General features: G+C 45.0%; 1 protein-coding gene across 1 annotated transcript in view; it reads left to right on the plus strand.

Moving 5' to 3' along the window:
• The window catches only part of KIF6 (kinesin family member 6), a 2002255-nt gene that overhangs the window by 281920 nt on the left and 1701433 nt on the right, over positions 1 to 18902 (plus strand). The window contains exon 5 of the mRNA XM_069608751.1: positions 1082 to 1191. Coding sequence (XP_069464852.1) covers positions 1082 to 1191 — 110 coding nt within the window. The remainder of the gene's footprint in view (positions 1 to 1081; positions 1192 to 18902) is intronic.

Raw genomic sequence — 18902 nt, forward strand, 5'->3', positions numbered from 1 at the left:
CTTTTTTGTTTTGCTGTTTTATTTTTCCTGATTTGCCTGTGCACGTGGCATACCCAATTCCTTACCTCTTTGTGAATTAGGCCCTGTGTAACTAACATATGCCTTGGGAGTTCAAGTACAATGTACATTTGGTCATTTGTACCTTTCCATGGGCATTTTACAAAGCAAAGGGGTTGAAATAATGCCCTTTAGTCTACAAAGTATTTTTTTTTCGTTGAAATGACATGGAGCCATAGCCAGTATGCCTTGTTTCCATGAAGTAAATTACTTTGAAGTAATTTACTTTGTGGTAATTACTTTGTTTTAATTCAAATTACTTATATGTAGTTGTGGGTTAAAGTGTAAAAGGGGGTTGAGGGAGGAGTTTGGGGTAGAAGTGGGAGTGAAGGGAAAGGGGGGAGAAAAGGGTGGAACCCACAAAATATAAAAAAACAACCCAAGTACAAATTCGAAGTTAAGTTAAAGGAGGTATTTTTTTTATTGTTGTAGCTTCATGGAACCCGCTAGCCTTATTAGTTTGAAAATCGTGTTATTCCGAAATATAAATGGCACGGAGGTTCTAACAAGATTTTCTAAATCTAGACATTTTGGACTAAAGATTAATGCGGAACACGTATTCTTCTAGTCGTGTTCCTTGACCGTAGGCCCTGGCGGGCATTCCTGGTGATCTCTCAGGAAAGGATTAGTCTCTGGCAGAGCGCGTAATAGCCATGAACTGTTGCTGTGTGCAGAGTCCTCAGAGCAATGAAGAGCACCCGAACTAATGGTGCGCATGCCTAGGCTCACTGCATCTACCTGGAACGAATGGCAAAAACAACAGAGCAGCCCTGCTTCTCATCAGCGCCGTCCGCATAGTTTGAAATGTTTTCCTGTGTATGGAAAATACCAGACTTAAAAGAATCTCCCACATAACATTCTAAGCATTTGATGTGTCTGAACTGAAAGCGCCCCCAGCACCTCCCAAGAAAATTAAAACCATTACCGGCTGAGAGAGGTTGCATTAACGAGGCCTGCTGTTGCTCATGATTTCCACTTTCTATGTATATATTTTTACGTGTTTTTGTCTCTTTTGTGATTTTAGGACAGCAGCAAAATGTATACCACCTACATATCCTATTTGGAGATCTACAATGAATGCGGTTACGACTTGCTGGACCCCCGGCACGAGGCCTCCAAACTAGAAGACTTGCCGTGAGTAGCTCGAGTGTGGAGCAACAACCAAATCCTACCTGGTGTGTCTGGGCACTCCTAAAAACGTGTTTGATCCCAAACCTGTTAAGAGCAAGTCACCATATTTATACTTATTTTTTTTTTTTTTTTTGATTTTGTTTCTTTAGGAGAAAACCTAAGAAACTTTATCAAAATGATTGAATTCCCTTGGTGCCAAGCCCTTAATGCTGTTAAGTATCCGAAAGTTCCTGGTTGATGATGAGTCATCTATGGAGATAGCAAGATTGCCGACCCATGTATGTCTCCGGGTGTGTCCTTAGGTTGGTTTTCTTCTTTAATTTGTCGAAAGATTGCCTCTAATTGGTTCACCAGCGCTATTGTCCATCTTGTAGTTTCTCCGGATATCAATCGATTCCATAGGTTGTTTTCATCTGTCATCCAGGGCTTTTCGATCAGCGGTAGTAGGTGCACCAATCTGTGTTTCTTAGTTTTTGGGCAGTTTATTATGAGATGTTTCAGGGTTTCCGTCACCTCCGTCGATTTGCACAGACGGCCTCCTTTATTCTCGGAGAGACCTCTGATGAACAGAATTTCTTGGGTCTGAAGCAGATTTAGTCTAGCTTTCCTAAACAAAGTTCTTTTCCTTTTGTCACGAAATTTGGCGCAATATTTTATCGGCGATTTGACTTTATTGAAAGTGGCCGGGGTTTATTTTCTGCAGCAGCCTCAAGTGTATTGATCCAGTCCATAGTAATCATCTTTTGCTTTATTCGATCTGGATTGTCACTCAGTTCTTTTTCTGCACAGGTTATTTCCTCCAGTTTCTCGTGTCTCTTATCAACCCATCTTTTTAATGCTTTACATTGGCCGCTTTCTATTTCGTCCTTTATGAATTTGAGGGCTGGTAGTGAATCAGGAAGAATGATTTTTCTGAAAAAGCTCATGGCGCTTTGCTCTATCATGGATGCCAGGGATACCAGACCTAGCTCTCTTCGAATCGCCGGCATCGCCGTAGATTTAGGGAGACCCAGGACTGCCTTCCGTATCAGTCCTTCTAATTTGGTCCAGATTGCTGCCGGAATACACAGTGAGACTTCTGTTCCATATGCTAGAACGGGAACTGCTTTTCCTTTGTAGAAGTTAATGGCCGGTGTTAGAGAAAACTTGCCATACTTTCTATCAATCGCTTTCATTTGGGATGTGAGTCTTTTTGCCTTTTCCCATAGCGCCTTTTGCATAGTTATGTCTGTTTTTGAACTGTCTATGTCGACCCCTCGGTATTTGATGTTTTCAACCGTTTCTATTTTCTCTTTTTCGAGGTGCCAAACCAATTTTTTGTTTTTCTTATTTGATGCTTTTGCGATTGTCAATACTTTAGATTTGTTTTTGTTAATTTCTAGGTTGTGTTCTTTGATGTAATTCGCTAGGTTTGCCAGTTTGCGTTGGAGTCCAACTTTAGTTTGATCTATCAAGATCATGTCGTCTGCGTATAGCAATCTGGGTATGACGGTTTTGCCCAGTTTTGGCGGGAAGCTCCTTATTTCTTCTTCTGAGGATTGGAGGTCACTCAAGAAGGCTATGAACAAGGCTGGCGCCAGCGGACATCCCTGTTTGACCCCTCTACAAATCTTGATCTCTTCAGATAGAGTTCCATCTTGGCTAAGTTTCACTCTTATGGTGTTACTCGTGTGTAAAGCTTTAATCGGGTCAAGTATCGATTGCGGGCAGTTCCAGAGTTGAAGTTTCTCCCAGAGCCTTTTTCTATCAACTTTGTCAAAGGCTTTGGACAAGTCAACAAAGGCTAGGTGTATCTTTGGCGCCCCTTCTTTCACCTTTGCTTTTAAGATATTGAGAATCATTATGTTTAGTGTGGTGCTTCCCTCTTTCTGAAAACCTGTTTGTAGGTTATCCTTTGCAGGTCTGTTTTTCTCCCATTTTCTAAGATGGTCCAACAGCAGGGTCGCATATAGTTTGCCTATAATGTCCATCAGGGCGATAGGTCTATAATTTTCCGGGAGGTCGCTCCCTCCCTTTTTGTATATTGGTACAACCACCTCTTTCAGCCATGTCTCGGGGATCTGTTGTTTAGCTTCACATTCTGCAAAGATTCCGCTAATGATGTTCGCCCACTCGGTTGGAAATTGCTTAAGTTCCATATTAGTCAGGCCATCGGGTCCGGGTGCTCTAGATGTTTTTAATTTCTTAATTTTATCCGCAATATCTTCGGGGTTGGATAGCTTTACCCAAGGTACGGTCCGGTTTTCCTCCTTTTCGCTCTTTGTTGTTTTCAGGTCTTCAAATTCTTTCGATTGGTATTCTATCCAGTTTTCTTCTGCAACTGTGTTGATGACAGGGACGGTCTGGTTTTTTATTAGTGACCAAAATTCGGTAGACTTTTTGGACGATAGTCTCTTCATCTCTTCTGCGTCTAGTTGGCATTGTGTTGCTTTTTGTCCTTTTAGCCAGTTGCGGTATCTTTTTGTCTCCTGGTGCCATTTCGCCCAGTCAGCGATGGTGTTTGTTTTTTTGGCTATTTTTTTCAGGCGTCGTCCCAGTTTTCTTTGTTCTACCACCTCTTTACTAAAGGCGTGTTTGGGATAGGATCCAGGAGGAGCCGTTCTTTTCCGTGGTTTTTTTAACGGGTCTAACAGCGGTATGTAATCCGGTCTTTCATTTATTTTGTTTATCTTGTTGCTCTGTATTTTTTGATCCCAGTCGTTTTTTAGTTTCAGGATATTCGCTTCGGTTAATCTTAGACGTGTCTTCTGGGTGTTTAACTCCGTAGATGGAGAATACCTAGATTTAGTAGGTCTCCAGCCCTGCCACTCGCATTATAACAAATTGTGATCACTGTTCAAGGTTCTCTCGACTTTAAAGCTCTTAATCGCTTGTGTTAAGCTTGTGGAGATGCTTATGTAGTCTAAGGTGGCGCTTGAGCTTCCTCGTTCCCATGTCGGTATGTTAATTTGGTTGGGGAAAAGTGTGTCTAAGTTCTGTAGATTTCTTGTCACGATAAGGTCGTTCCAGGCTTCCCACGCTTTCTTGTTTGATCATCTGTTAGCAATCGGTGGTTGCCGACTGGATTCGCCTGTTTCTGATTACCACAATTTGCGTTCAGATCTCCACATATTATGATTTCGATGTCTTCGAACTCTTCATAAAGTTGGTCAATCGCGGAGCTCATGTTGTTGCAAAAAGTTTCAGTCGACATCCTCTGGGGATTCCAATAGCAGGTAAGTATGGCTAGGATTTTTGAGTTTAGTCCTTTTTTTTTTGGAGCCTGTTGGGCTCATGTTGAGACCACTACAAGAAGTTCGTAGGCTTCTTTCCATTTTATTGGCTCTCCTAGACCGCACCCTGTTTTTATCGCGATCAGTAGGCCAGATGACGGTCTTCCAAAAAGGCCTTTATCTGCTGGGGAGATTACCACTGTGAAGCCGTCAATTGCGGGTTTAGCTGTCAGCCACGTTTCTTGTAGGCACAGGATGTCGAAAGTGCCCAGGTTAACGTTTCCTGCTTGTGTTAGGTGCACGTGGCCCCGGGTGTTCCAGGATCCTAAGGTAAAATTTTTTAGTTCGGGCCGTACCTCGCTGAGTCTCATCGTTGTCTTAGGGTCGGTAACTGGCCCTGGTCGTTGCTATTTATCGGCTTTTTTATTCCACGTTGATGTCAACCAGTTCCAGGGGCCCTTTATCTGCCTCAGGCCTGGTGTCGTCTTCTTTTGGTAAGAGTTCTCCAAAGGCAGAGCCGAATCATATCCTGATTTTTCTTGGTCTGGTATCCACTGCTCGATGTCTTTCTGGGGCTTCAGGTTTCAATAGTTCTGTCAGGCGCATGTTCATCCGATCCAGCTCGTCGAAAGCTGCTTGCTCGATTCCTTCTGTACCCTTTATGCTGATATGGATGTGCTTTCGCTACATTTCCATCGTGATAAGGTTCCACTAGTTTGAGGTCTTCCGATCTCAAATGTCTCAGATGTTTAGATCTCTTTATTATTTGGAGGATTGCTGGTCTATTCAACGGCTCTTTTCCTTTCTTTGGATCTTGTTGCTCTAACTTGAATATTCTTGTTTGGTATGTAGATGTGGTTTCCTTTGTTGTTATTTCCTCCCGCTGTCTCGAGGTTTTGACCCTGCTTTTGCTTGTGGGACCCCCAGGTGATTTTATACGCTGTGATTCTTTGATGTCTCTCTGATTTGTCTCATTAAAATATCTGGAAGATCTGCAGTCGGTCTGGTTTTCCTTTTTCTGGTTTGAATTCTTGACTCTTCGTTGCTCATTATTTTTTTCCTGTTGCGCAGTGCATTTCCTTTTTGGGCTTTCTTTTACTTTTTGCTTTGTTATTTCGGTTAGCATAAAGCCTATTTGCTCAACTTCTTTGAAGGCACTTTTTTCGATGTATTTTATGCTTTCAGCTTTTACGTGTAGGTATGCTTTAGCTATTCTCCCTCTATGGTACGTTTCTACCAGAGTCATGTTTTTACTTTTGAAAGTCTTTAGGGATCGGGTATTCTTCATTATTTGTATAACCGTCGGGCGGTTTAGTATGAGGAAATCTTTCCTTTCTTCACTTTGTTCCAGCTTGAAAAGACGGGTTTCTTTTCTTTTTGATTGTTCCAGCTCCACTCTGCCCCTCCATCTCGACTTCAGTGCAGGTGTTTTTTCTCTATCGTCGTCCAGCTGACTTTTTCTGACATATCTTTCTTGAGTGCTTTTTTTCTCACTTTATTCTTTTCTTTCTATGGGCTCTTTGGGCAGCTCGATGTCGAGCTCATTTATAACGGAATTTGTTTCGTCCCAGTGTTGTGTTATGTTCATGAGAATCGGGTCTGCCATAAAGTCTTCTATTTTTTTTGGCAAATGTGTTACCTGGCTCATCTCCAGGTGTGTTATGGCTGGTGTTTTAGGGTCTTTCTGTGCTGGTACCTGTTTTTTGTCCGATGTGCCCATGAATGCCGTTTTCAACGTTAGTTGCGTTATCGTCTTTTGAGGGGAAGACTTTGGCTGATTTTGTTCTTTGTTTGATGTCAGCGGAGGCGTATTTCCGATTACGATCAATGGGCCCTCTTCATGGTATACCAGCTTTTGCCCTGTCTGTGGCGTGGTTCGGTTGTTGATCTGGGGTTTCAGCTCTTTAATTTTTTTTTCCAGTTCTTCTATTTTATTTTCCAATGGACGCTGGTGTTTCAGATCTTTGATTTTTTTTTTTTCCCAGTTCTTCTATTTTATTTTCCAGTGGTCGCTGTTGGATGAGTTTCAAGTCTTCGATTGTCGTTATATAACTTTCCATGTGCGATATTTTGTTGATCATATTTGACATCATTGCCTTGTTGTCACGTAATTCTTCTCTTATCGCTTCGTAGAGTTTGCAGAATGGTGGAAGTACCACTGACATGGCCGACATAATTGTGATCATGTCTGGGTTCTTGTTGGGAGAGACTCTTTGCATACCGGCAGCTATGTCACTTAATCTACGATTCTTTGGTGGAGTATGCATTTTGTCTGCTCTTTTTTTCTGTGCAGGTGTGTGTGGTGGCGATTTTGAGAATAGAGCGCTTTGTTCTTGTTCAGGGATTACGTATCCTCGTGGTGGTCTTTGCATAGGTGTTTCTGTCTCCTGAGGGGGCCCTCTTCCGTCCTTATCTGAAGGTCTCGGCGTCTTCAAAGCGCCGATTGTCAGAAGGGGCTTGGTCCATGCATATCTTCCCTCTTTCTCTCTTTGGGTGGAACTTGGCTCTATTCCGTTTTCTATCGGTTCACTTGCTGGGGTTACCTTCGATATTGTGTCTGTTCCTGATTTTTCTCCTTGTGGGTTCAAGGGGTACGATAGTAAGTCTATTTTTTCGCAATTTCCTTTCTGTTCTTTTGTTGTTATGATACTTTTGGTTTGTCGAAGATCCTTAATTAGCTTGGTTGCCTCTGTTGGCTCGTTCATCCCCGTTCCTTGCTCTGCTTTGATGGTCAGACCTCGCTTTGTTGGTCTGTGGTGGAGTGGACCAAATTGCGTCTGTTTTCCTTTGTTTGGGTCCCGGGGGATGTTTGTGGGCTACTTCTAATATTTCCGCATCGGAAATTTCAATATCTGACATCATTTTTCTTTTGAATTGGTGTGTAAAGAAAGCATTCAATGGGCGAAATAGCATAGGATTTGGTGATCACTTTTATTGTCTCTTGTTCTTTCGTACCGGTTACTGGTTTGCTCAAGTTATGTTTCGGCTGTTTGGTGTTTGATAATGTTTTTTTTTTTGCTTTTAAGTTTTTTGTTTTTGCAGCTTGTTTGTTTTTCATTTTTCTTTTTATTGGTCTTTGCGACACTTTACCGTTTTCCTCCTCGGATTCGTTGTCTGAGTAGTTTAAGCGATTACTTGTCTCTCCCTTGGAGTTGGCATCTTCATCAATGGATACGATGGAGGTTGAAATGTCTTCTAGCCGATTTTTGATGGTTTCCCTTTTTCTGTGTCTCTGGTATTTTCTCGCAATGCTTTTCATTGGAGTCTCTCTCTATATTCGGTTCTTTGTCTGTGTTTGCCATTTCTGTGTGGTGAAACATGGCCGTTATTTTGATTGTAGATTGGGGTTGGTCGCTAGTAGGGGTTCTTTTTTGCCCCTGTGCTTCTGGTAGTTCCGAGTTCAGCGCCTGTCGTTGGTCGTCCTGTAAGCCGTGCGTGATCACCTGGTCATTTCTTGCTAGGTCCGGGTATGCCTTTCTCCCCTCCTTCTCCGCTGTTGCTGTGGGGTTTATCGGCCCGATGACCGGTAGTTCATCCCGTTTAGGTGTCGCAGGTATTGTGTTTTGCTCTTCCTTTTCTGTGTCCGCCAGCCGGTTCGGGACGAAGTTGTTTGGCAGAGTGGGTATCCCCACAGCGCTCCCTGTCAGGTGCCTTCAGGTCGCCGCTCGCAGTCCGCCCGTCCTGTGCGGGAGCCGACCTCCGTCAGCTCCCACTCCAGGTACTTTCGCCACAAGGGCTTCGAGCGGACTGCTTGCTGCGATGGGAGGAGCCAAGGATGCTCCTTTGCTTGTCAGATCCTCTCCGGCTGCGCTCACCGATCCGTTTCGTCCCAGGATCTTTTCCTTGCGCGCGGCGTGTTCCGTTGCCAAGAGAAGTCTGTGGCTCACGTTGGTGTCTCCCCTTTCCTCGTGGCCCGCCGCACTTGGTCCTTTCGCTCCCACCAGGACCAGCAACGTCTGCTGAGGGTGCGGCGTCGGTGTTGGTGTCGAAGGCGGCTGCGGCAGCGGGGTTGATTGAGCCTGCAACGCCTCTTCTGCTGCCGCTGATGTTGGTAAGTCCGTCTCTTCGACTGGTCTAGTAAGTTCTTTACGTTCTTTGAGTTTTTGTGATTTTTTTGTTGGTGCAAATGGGCGAGTTGGCGTTTCTCACTTCCTTATTGAAATGAGGTATTGTTTGAGTTGGTCTGGAGCCCGGCGTGTGCACACCTCCTATGGGCTTTGGAGGGCATGTCTCACCGTTTTCTTTCACCTCCTGGGTGGGCTCTGAAACAGATGAGACAGATGGATGAGCTCGGGGTAGTGCATTGCACGGGGAAGACGTGGCTGGGAAGTTTGGAATTCTCTGAGTTCTTCCCTTTGGACGTACTTCGGGCTCCATGTGGGTTCTACTGCGGGTCTGCAGCGGACTGCTGCAGACTGCTCCTTCACCTCTGCTCCCAGCTCCGCTCACCGCTTCGCGGTGTGTTTAGGCTTATAAAAGCTACTTCCTTTGCACAAAGATGCGGACTGGCTGCACACTGCTCCTTCACCTCTGCTCCCAGCTCCGCTCACCGCTTCGCGGTGTGTTTAGGCTTATAAAAGCTACTTCCTTTGCACAAAGATGCGGACTGGCTGCACACTGCTCCTTCACCTCTGCTCCCAGCTCCGCTCACCGCTTCGCGGTGTGTTTAGGCTTATAAAAGCTACTTCCTTCGCACAAAGATGCGGACTGGCTGCACACTGCAGACTGCTCCTTCACCTCTGCTCCCAGCTCCGCTCACCGCTTCGCGGTGTGTTTAGGCTTATAAAAGCTACTTCCTTTGCACAAAGATGCGGACTGGCTGCACACTGCAGACTGCTCCTTCACCTCTGCTCCCAGCTCCGCTCACCGCTTCGTGGTGTGTTTAGGCTTATAAAAGCTACTTCCTTAGCAAAAAGATGCGGACTGGCTGCACACTGCAGACTGCTACTTCACCTCTGCTCCCAGCTCCGCTCACTGCTTCGCGGTGTGTTTAGGCTTATAAAAGCTACTTCCTTCGCACAAAGATGCGGACTGGCTGCACACTGCAGACTGCTCCTTCACCTCTGCTCCCAGCTCCCATTGAAAATGTGTGGGTTTGTGGCTGGCTTTGGGGCTTGGCAAAGCGTTGTTCCTTATACAATTGCACACCATTTCACCAAACGGCACCAGATTTTGCATAGTTACCTGTTAGGACACTCCGGAGATTACTGGCTACATGACATTTGGACACCCCACCCAGTTCCCCGGATATCAGCAAAAGTAATCATTTGTGGGTTTGTAGTTTGCGAAGTGTTGTCCCTTATACAATTCCACACCGTTTCACCAATCTGCACCACATTTTGCATAGTTACCTGTTAGAAGCCTCCGGACATTACTGGCTACATAACATTTGGGCACCCCACCCCTTGGATTGGATTTCAGCACCTTCAGACGGTTGCCTGAAATTGGCAAAACATCAATGTGGTCGTCGAAGCACCGGTACTGAACGCTAGAATGCATGGTTTCTGAGACATTTGCATCACAATGAACTGCATCATGCCAGGTTGGGAGCAACAGGTGGTGTGTGAGCACAGTAGGCCCCAGTGTGCAGCAGCACATCAACTCTCGCCTCCCCACAACGTTTGCTCAGGGGTAGATCAGCCAGCCACACGCACCCATTCTCAGTGCAGTTTACTTCAGAGTGCATAGTAAGTCAAGTGATAAGTTAATCGGAACAGAGACCTACAGGATCATTGATTTTCAACAATTGGTGAATGTTGTCATGTCTGTCACAGAACCTGTTCAGAGAATGGGTACTTTTTGCCAGTAACTAGTATATTTCCAGGTGGCAGACTGTGAGCATATGGATCTAATTGTCGATTTCTGGATGTGTAATACTGCAATACCACTAGACAGCTTGATGCCATAGATAATGCTAGTTACAGCATTTTTACTTAAAAGCTGTCTTGTGAATAAAATAGTTTAAAAATAGCCTGGGGAGTAGTTGTATTGATTTTGTGATGAATTGATTAGCTAGGTTTATAAAATGTTACTATCCGGGGCTCTAGCCGCTGTGCGTCACTGAACGTGGTAGGGAGGGAGAGCGCTTCTTGCAGGCAAAAGGGATGTGCAGTACCTGGGGGTTACCAACTACCCCAAATGTTAACACTGAATTTGCTGTCATGGTTATTGCCCCAAAGTCCCTGTACCCTGACTGATTTTGTTGTCCTTTTTACTATTTGTTTTTTAGTACCACTAAGTACTTTCTTTTTCTCTAATATACTCATGGTGGCAACAGTAAAGACAGACACAAGTGATCACGATTCAAGAGTGTTTCTTAAACTGTATAAATGGGTGAGAAAAACGCCTAATCTATACCTATATCTAAGATGGGAGCAAGCTACGACCATCAAATAATAAAGCTGTCCTAGTGGCGTCTTAACAAATAAAAAAGGGCCTATACTAAAAACAATAAAACGATTGCCAATCCTTACCGCTAAGTTACAAAATGGTGTGCGATAATGTTTACCAGAAAAGAAAGAAGTGTTCACCAAAATGATAAGTCAGGATGGTATAGCTGGGGTCTCCCTTCCCCATGTTTTTAGCACAGGACAAGGCGGGACACCTGAGCACAACACAATACACACCTGGGCTTCTCCAACACAAGGTTTCAGTTCTTTTCAGCGATATCAGGACCTTCTGTGGCCAAGTCTCTTTCATACAAAGTCTGTGGCCTCCGAGGGTCTGATTTGTCAAAAATGACAGGGTGATGACTATTCAGCCCTGGATCCCCCTCAACCGGGTTCCGATCCTTTGTTAATATTAGTCTCCCTCAGTCGGGTTCACTGTGGCCAGATACACAGTTAACTTTGCTTTATCGCAATGTCGGACTCAGTTCCCTTAGCCTTACTACTGGCATCCCTCCATCGGGTTCACATAGCCACACTTCACAAGTAAATCACTCTAGACCCCCTAGGTTCACTTCTTACCCAAGTCCGGGTCTCAGCCCCAAGTCAGGCTTTCCTTAAAACCCCCAACCAGGCTTTCCACAGTTCTATTAACACAATGTTCTCAGGGTTGGTACTGGTCACCCTAATTCGTAGGCATCCCTCAGTCGGGTTCACATTTGCCCAAGTAACACAGTTCATTTTGTTTCCTCACCGTTTCAAAGACTTTCGATTGTACAAGGGTATGACCACTTTGACCACTTGCGCCGATCTCTCCTAGGGTCTCTTAGTATTTTTAGTTTCCACAAAGGGGGCCAGCCAGAGTCCTTCGAATGAGCGCCCACGTGGCGCCGGACCACTCTGCTGCCGTTCACCTAATGTGCCTTTTCTACTCTCTTCCTTGGGGTTAATCCTCAGTTTATGGTCTGCAGGTTTGCAAGTTTGCGAAGTCCGACCCCTTGCGGGGTGATTGGTTCAGAACCCTTCATTGGCAGTGTTTCATGTGGCTTTGGGATTCAGGCTCCATCCCCTTTGGCTTAGTGCACTGATGCTTTTTGTGTAGGGGCTGCCATCCTGGATTCTAATAATTCATGTATGCATGGGGGAGTATTCCATAGTCTGCATTCCCAGCACACACTCCTCTATCTCCTTCTAAAGATGCTCTGGAATGTGAGGGAGGACAAGGCTGTTCAGTTTGCAGACTTCCCTGTCCATGAAAAAGTTGACTTGAATGCAGAACTTTGGAATTGGCATTGGGCGATCCAGCCTCTGAGAGTCTCTAGATGGTGCAATGCGTTTTTCTGAAAACATTTGCACTTGTCTGTTCACTTCTGCTGCAGCCCTAAACTCTTCAAAGTTAAACTTGTGACAAGTCTCCAACAAGCTCAAAGGTTGGGGTGGGGTTGCCCAGGGGATCCTCCCTATCTGCCAGATGGGCCATGCATCACGTGGGAGGTGGCCCCCAGATCTCTCGCTCAACCCATCCCGATACCCGGGAGTAAGTTAGGGCACTTACTCTCAGCCTTAAAAGAATATCCTCCTCAGAAAATGCTAACCGTTGCTTTCCCCCATATCTAATACTGGTCAGACTGTCCATCTGGCACATCTTAGTAGCCGGGTTTTCAACCCAGAGGGCAAAGAGAAGGGCGGAAAGGGGGCACCCCTGTGTAGTTCCCTTGGGATAAGTATGTGGGATCAGATATACACCCAGGCCTTACAATTTACAGTAAATACTAGCCATGGGAGAATGATAATTAACACTTGGTGAGTAAGAAATGGTGTGCTGTGTCCATATGGAGAATTAAGGGGGCAAGTGATTTATTTTTATATTTTTATGTGTGTCTATGGGTCAGTAAAGATTATGAAAAGATCTCTGAGAAAGCTTTCCTTGAAACGGGAGGATAGCACAGGGGCAGCCGTGCTCGCCTTGGAAGCAAGACGACACGGAGCACCACAGGTTCGATCCCCGGGTCCACGCTTAGAAACCTCTGGGTATTAAGCACGTTATAAATAACCTATCATATCATAACCTATCACATCATGACCCCTATTCCCCAGCACCTTTCTCAGGAAAGGCCATTCAGCGCAGCCAAAGGCCTTCTCTGCTTGAGGGCTACTAACGCAGAAATAATATGTGAACAATTTCAACGGATTTCGTCTCGCATTTTCCAATGACAGTGTCCCATGAATGAATCCAGATAGGTCTGAACTGACAATTTTCAAGAGGACTTTCTGTAGCCTGTTTTGCAGAATTGTAACATGAAAGTTGGCATCAAAGTTCAATTGTACAATGCGGAAAAAGGAAGAGCATTAAGAAGGTAGAGAACAATCACATTCAGGCTTGAGGATACCAAAGACTTTTGCCTCACCTTTTGTGTATGTAACATATAGGGTGTAATCAAAGGCCCCAAACCAATGGAACTGTAGGGCCAACTGAAACAACATTACCTGCCAGCAATTATGACAAAATGAAAAACAAGATGGAAGTGCACAGCCTCTGCGTTGAGTTCCTCTACTACATTCAATAGTTCTCAAAAACCCTTTTTTCAAAATGTTTCTGGTGTGCTAGACCAGAACCCTCTACCTTGGGTGCAACCCAAAAAATTGACAAAAAGAAACTCTTGTTGCCAATAGGTAGCTCTAGTGCACTTCTATTTGGGGGTCTCCCCAATCAACCATTGATCTTATGCTGGGGTTTAGAGTGTATCTAAGCAATGTAGATCATCTCTACAGGCATCCCTCGTGCTCAAATTCACACATTCAACCCTTAACGTGGTGTATATTTTGTTTTTGGTTGTGTGACCTCTCCAGCTGCTAACTTACCCAGGTAAACTACATTAAGCCGAAAATTATTCTCCAAGTATGTGGGGTACTCTTGGCTCTCTTAACACTCAATTATTATTTAGGTAATAAAATCATGGGACCAATCCCAAACGACTGTTTCGACATCAGCAACAGTATTCCTCCAGAAAAGTTTTGTAGTAGGCATGGGGGGGAATTTCATGGTGTACTCTCCCTGCCCCTATGCGGTGGAAGAGGTGACCTGTGACATCAGGAGGGAGGAGGCAGTGTTCAGAGTCAAGGACAACTACCTCGAATCCCTTGTCCAGATCAACACCATCAAAAGAGATCTCGCCACCCTCCTGGAGGATACTGCTGAAATTGCCACGCCTGAGGTCTTTCCAGGTTTCAAGCTGATGGTTGAGGAAAGGATCAATCTTGCTGATGGCTGTGAGACTGAGAAGCAAAAACAAAAGGTGAAACATACCTTCCTGGAATTCCAAGATATCTTTTCACTGGACTCGTATGACTGTGGACACACATCCATTCATTCAACCACTAGTCCAATATACCCCGAGGCTGCTCCAGTATTTGTGAAACAATAGACAATGAGGCACTGTTGCAGGAACCAGTTACCATTTGGCAATTTATGCTTACAATCAGAGAAGAAAAGAGGTAGGAAAAGAACAAAAGAAATCAAGAGCAAGGCAGCAACATGCAGACAGGGTGACCAACCATAGAACGTTTTACGGTGGATCAGGCAAGGCATGGTATTGTCCACTATGTAAACAGCCAGGTATTAGGAGCACGGCAAAAGACCCAATAAGATTCTTCAGCTCTCTAAACTAGTGGCAGGGAGTTCCATTGCTTGGCTACAATGGATGGAAAGCTGGAGCCTCCCGCTTTGGAGCGTTTGAATTTCGGCTGGATCAGCCGATGGGAGTAAGATGTTCTTGTGCACCTAGATGAGAGGGTCTTAGTGATTTTCTGGGATAGGTAGGGCAGGGCAGATCTAGAGATACACCTGTAGGTGAAAGAGAGCAAGGCATAAAATAAGCAGTGTTGCATAACAATTTGCTATGCAATTCTGTAGGTTTGCTAATCAAATGGACATTTGTGTAGCAAAGTTAGCTATTTAAGTTGCCCTCTTCAATGAAAGCACGGCTTGCCCCACATTCCTCTCTTGCCCTTGATGATCTCTTCACCCTCTTTTCTCTGTTTACTCCTACTGCTAATGGTGAGAAAGTCCAGCAGTAATCCTCTCCTCCACGCTTAAGTGCCCATGGCATGTGTGGGAGTGCTATGGAAGACTATCTTTTTCTTTTTGAAATAATTGCATACCAGAAGTAATCGGGATGATACTTTTATTAAGCGTTCTATATCCTGGCTAGCAAAGACCAGTCTGTGTCAACTTTATATTTTTTTTAAAGACAGTCCTACAATTCCCTTGCTAAAAATGTTGTTACAAAATGCATAATTACAGTATTGATACTGTAAAACACTGCATTATCTCCATGTAAAGTTTAAGTTAGTGTATCTACGTTTCATAGTGCCAACTATATTTCATTTTGTTGGGTAAGCTGCTTCATATTGACTAGTTAACACTTTTGAAAATGTACATGATCACATGATCATTTTTGATGCCATCCTAGTTCTGTAACCTGCAGGTTGCATAAATCCTGCAACTGTTGCTCAAGCCATTAACAAACTCATACTCCTTGACATTCTATATTATCCTGTTGCTTTATACAAGCTACCCTGAAAGTGAGATGGCCACAAACTACAATATTTCACCTGGTCTGCCCGGTTCTCTGCCTGCTTCGCAATTCACTCTGCTTAGTCTCTTTCTCTCCTATTACATAATGAATACACAAAGCGAACTAGATGCTTACACAACGTAGTGATCAATAGTTCCATCCAATCAGTACAACTACAGATCTACTGCAACACGAAACACTCCAGTTGGCCTCCAGAGCCCGCTTTGGTTTACGATTATGGTTGTATTATATATTACCACCTGCGGGAGACCAGCTGGCCAAATGGCCAAACAGTTTTCAGAGACTTTTTTATCATATCCATTTGTGCCCATTCATGCAGCTAACGTTTTACATTTGACACTCTCATCTATGGCTTGCAAACTCTTTTTACCCACTCGCATAGTTGAGTAGAGTTTATGAAGGGCAAGTAGCATTTTCAAGAGATGTTTCAAAATTGTATTTACTTTGTTTGCAGTAAATGTCAAATACAAGTTTCACTGTGCATGGCTGGCCTCTGGGTGGCAGCAGTGTCCAAAAGAAAGAGGGTTTGTAGTGACATGCACCATTTTACAGAAATTGCAATTTAAATGTGTTGTCCTCCGTTGCTATGAGTCAAGTGCATTTCTCTTAGGTTGAATAGGTAAACTAAGTTACCAGACCTGCAGTTCTAGCTGGAATTTGAAGAATTTGCAAGGCCTGACTCCTCTCACTAATGTCTTATTTCAGTGATACGCAAAACTGCTGGATTGTCGCTCATTTCATGTCTTGGGTACAAATAACTTCTGGTGACATTAAAAATATTAATACGAAATTGCAAATCAAATGGGTCTATTTGCTAATCAAAATACTTTTAATTTGCAAACTCTGCTAATCAATTTTTGCAAACTCATTTTTGCCTTGGAGAGGGTCTTCGACATGATCCTTTGTTCGATTGGGAGCCAGTGAACAGCTCTACAGGCTGTTGAGATGTGTTCCATTTTGGCAATGTTTAGAGCCGCTTGAAGGGCAATATTTTGCATCGTCTGGAGTTTCTGGATGTTGTCTGCAGACGTGCCAGCAAAGAGTACATTGCCGTAATCTAGCCAGGCACCACTTCCCGTGCAATCGTTAGACAGTTTTCAGTAGATAGGAAGGGTCTGGCAGCATTTATTAATTTAGTTGTGTATGCTGCTGATGAGCAGATCGCATTCACTTGGTGGGTTAGTGATAGGGTAGCATCAAGGTATACTCCCAGGGTTTTCACTCCCGGGGAGACGGTAATGTAGGTACCATCAATGTTGAATGATCAGTACCGTGGGTCAAGCTTATTGAGCACTCTTGAAGGTCCTATGAGAAGGAGCTTGGTCTTCTCGTCGTTTAGACAAAGGCCATGCATTGCCATCCAGATCTGGATGGTCGTGTAGGCTGAGTTCAGTGTGTCAGCATCGGAGTAGTTTCCAGATAGTGGCAAAAGAATTTGCATGTCGTCGGCATAGTTAGTGTAGGCTATGCTGAGGGAATCCAGGAGATTAAAGAGTGGTTTCATAAATATGCTATAAAGCGTCAGAAGGACTCGGGATCCTTGTGGTACACCACATTCAATTGGAACTGGTGGAGCGCTAGCCTTTACCGCAAGAGCTGCATGGCTCTTCCTTCTAAGAAGGAGGTGATCCAGGTCATAGCTTCAGGTGCGAATGATGCTGAGGGGGAGAATCCAGGCGTCCATGAGGCTGGACGGAACTGTGCCTGCTTTGAAGGAGGCATTGATGAAGGCTGTGATGAATGGTGTCAAGGCTTCCGCACAGTCTTTGATAAGCGTGGCAAGTGTGAGAAACCAAAGTATGTCTCAGGGTCTTGTCATCCAGGTAGCCAGGACACAGCAATCGCTTTTGGATCCATTTCCTGGTGGTGGACCAGTGTGAGAGGATCACCTGGGTGATGGGCCTTCTGCGAGTGGGGGTGAGGCAACCGATGGTGAGACGCAATATTCTTCCCTTTCCCGTACCCCTGCCCCCTTTTACCAGGTAGGATATCTTGAGACTTCAACTCCCCCACCCCTTTCTTACACAAACACTTTCACACGGACAGTATGCTCTGGTAAAAGACAGACTCACACCCGAGCATCTCGTTGGAAATGTCCCACTAATTGGATCAGACACAGTCAGGCACCTGACCATAATCACGCACATCTGATGCCCATTAACTCTCCCTAAAAGGATAAAAGTTTGTAACATAGAGACACAATCTGAGGAAGGCGGAACACGAGAAGGAGTAGAACTTCCGGGGCAAAGACGAACCTACTGGAGCAGAGCGACAAACAGAGGAACGAGAGAAAAGGATAGAGAAATCCAGGAGTTGCCTGCATGGGGTTGTTGCCTCCAAAGAGCCTTGAAAGATACGTGGAGAAGATCACATTCCAGACAAGAAGACTGCATTGTGTTCCAAGGGCACCAGAGACACTCCCAGGTGAACGAATGAGTTGGGGAGGCGTGGCCAAGCTTGTGGTAATGTAACGCTCACCTGAATCCCTCGGAGGCGCGGGTCTGGTCTGGGCGTTCTCCGAACCTTCCAGAGTCACTCGCAGGTCTTTGGCACCACCCTGGAAGGGCCCCCTCCTTACTGTGATCTTAATACAGAGAGTGAGATGTCTGCGGGCAGAGAGGAAACCGGGGTTAACGTCTGCCTGACGGGGTTTCGGCCCTTTCCCCTTCCTGACACTCCTACGACTCCCCTAGGCCGCACGTGCTCACCTTAGGTAAGTAAATGCGGCGCTCTCCATCCTGCGTCTGTGCAGGGGCGCTGTAGCCAGTTACTTCACTGGACGATAGTTCAGCCTTTTATTGCGGAGGTAGAGTCCAGAAGGCAAGACCGTCATTAGCTGCACGAACGGTAAGTGCCTTATTTGAGTCTTTTATTGTCCTTTCAGAATCTTGCCTCTTTGCAGGTCCGGTATGTTGATCCGGTAAGTGGAAAAGTCCGGAGTTTTTTGCAGGCAAGCAAAAGGTTCATCTGAAGTTAAATGCACTTTTAAATGTCTTTTTCCCCTTTTCTTTCAGGTCGCGGTGCAACCGGCGATGAAGACTGATGTCCAAGGATCGTGCCGGAGGACCACTTGAGGCACGTGAGTAGAAATGGAATCCTGAGCTCTAATAATGTCCCTCTTGTATTTTACAGGTGTGGACAAATGGCGCAGAACGGAGCTCGCGGAGACCGTGGCACAGGTAAGCAGATATCATGGAGTTATCGCTAACCTGTATTCTTTGTTGTTGCAGATGGCTGGAGAACGAAGAATCGCGGCACGGGGCCTTGGAAGGCGCCGACGGGTGGTAAGAACAGCTCTGGTATTTTCTCGTGCTACTCTAATGTTCTCGTTTTCCTTTTCAGATGTCACGGAAGGCTGGAGCTGGATTTCAGGAAGGTAAGTTGAAGATTGTCCTGTTTTGAGGTGCAGAAGAAGAAGATCAGCTGGAGCCGACACGGTGAGCTTCCTGCTGCTATTGCAGAATAACGCGAAGCACGTGAAACCAATCGGGTGTGGTTTAAATAGCCTTCAGTAGTGC

The sequence above is a fragment of the Ambystoma mexicanum genome, chromosome 4q (genome assembly GCF_040938575.1).
Source record: "Ambystoma mexicanum isolate Mex_15411 chromosome 4q, UKY_AmexF1_1, whole genome shotgun sequence".
NCBI lineage: Eukaryota > Metazoa > Chordata > Amphibia > Caudata > Ambystomatidae > Ambystoma > Ambystoma mexicanum.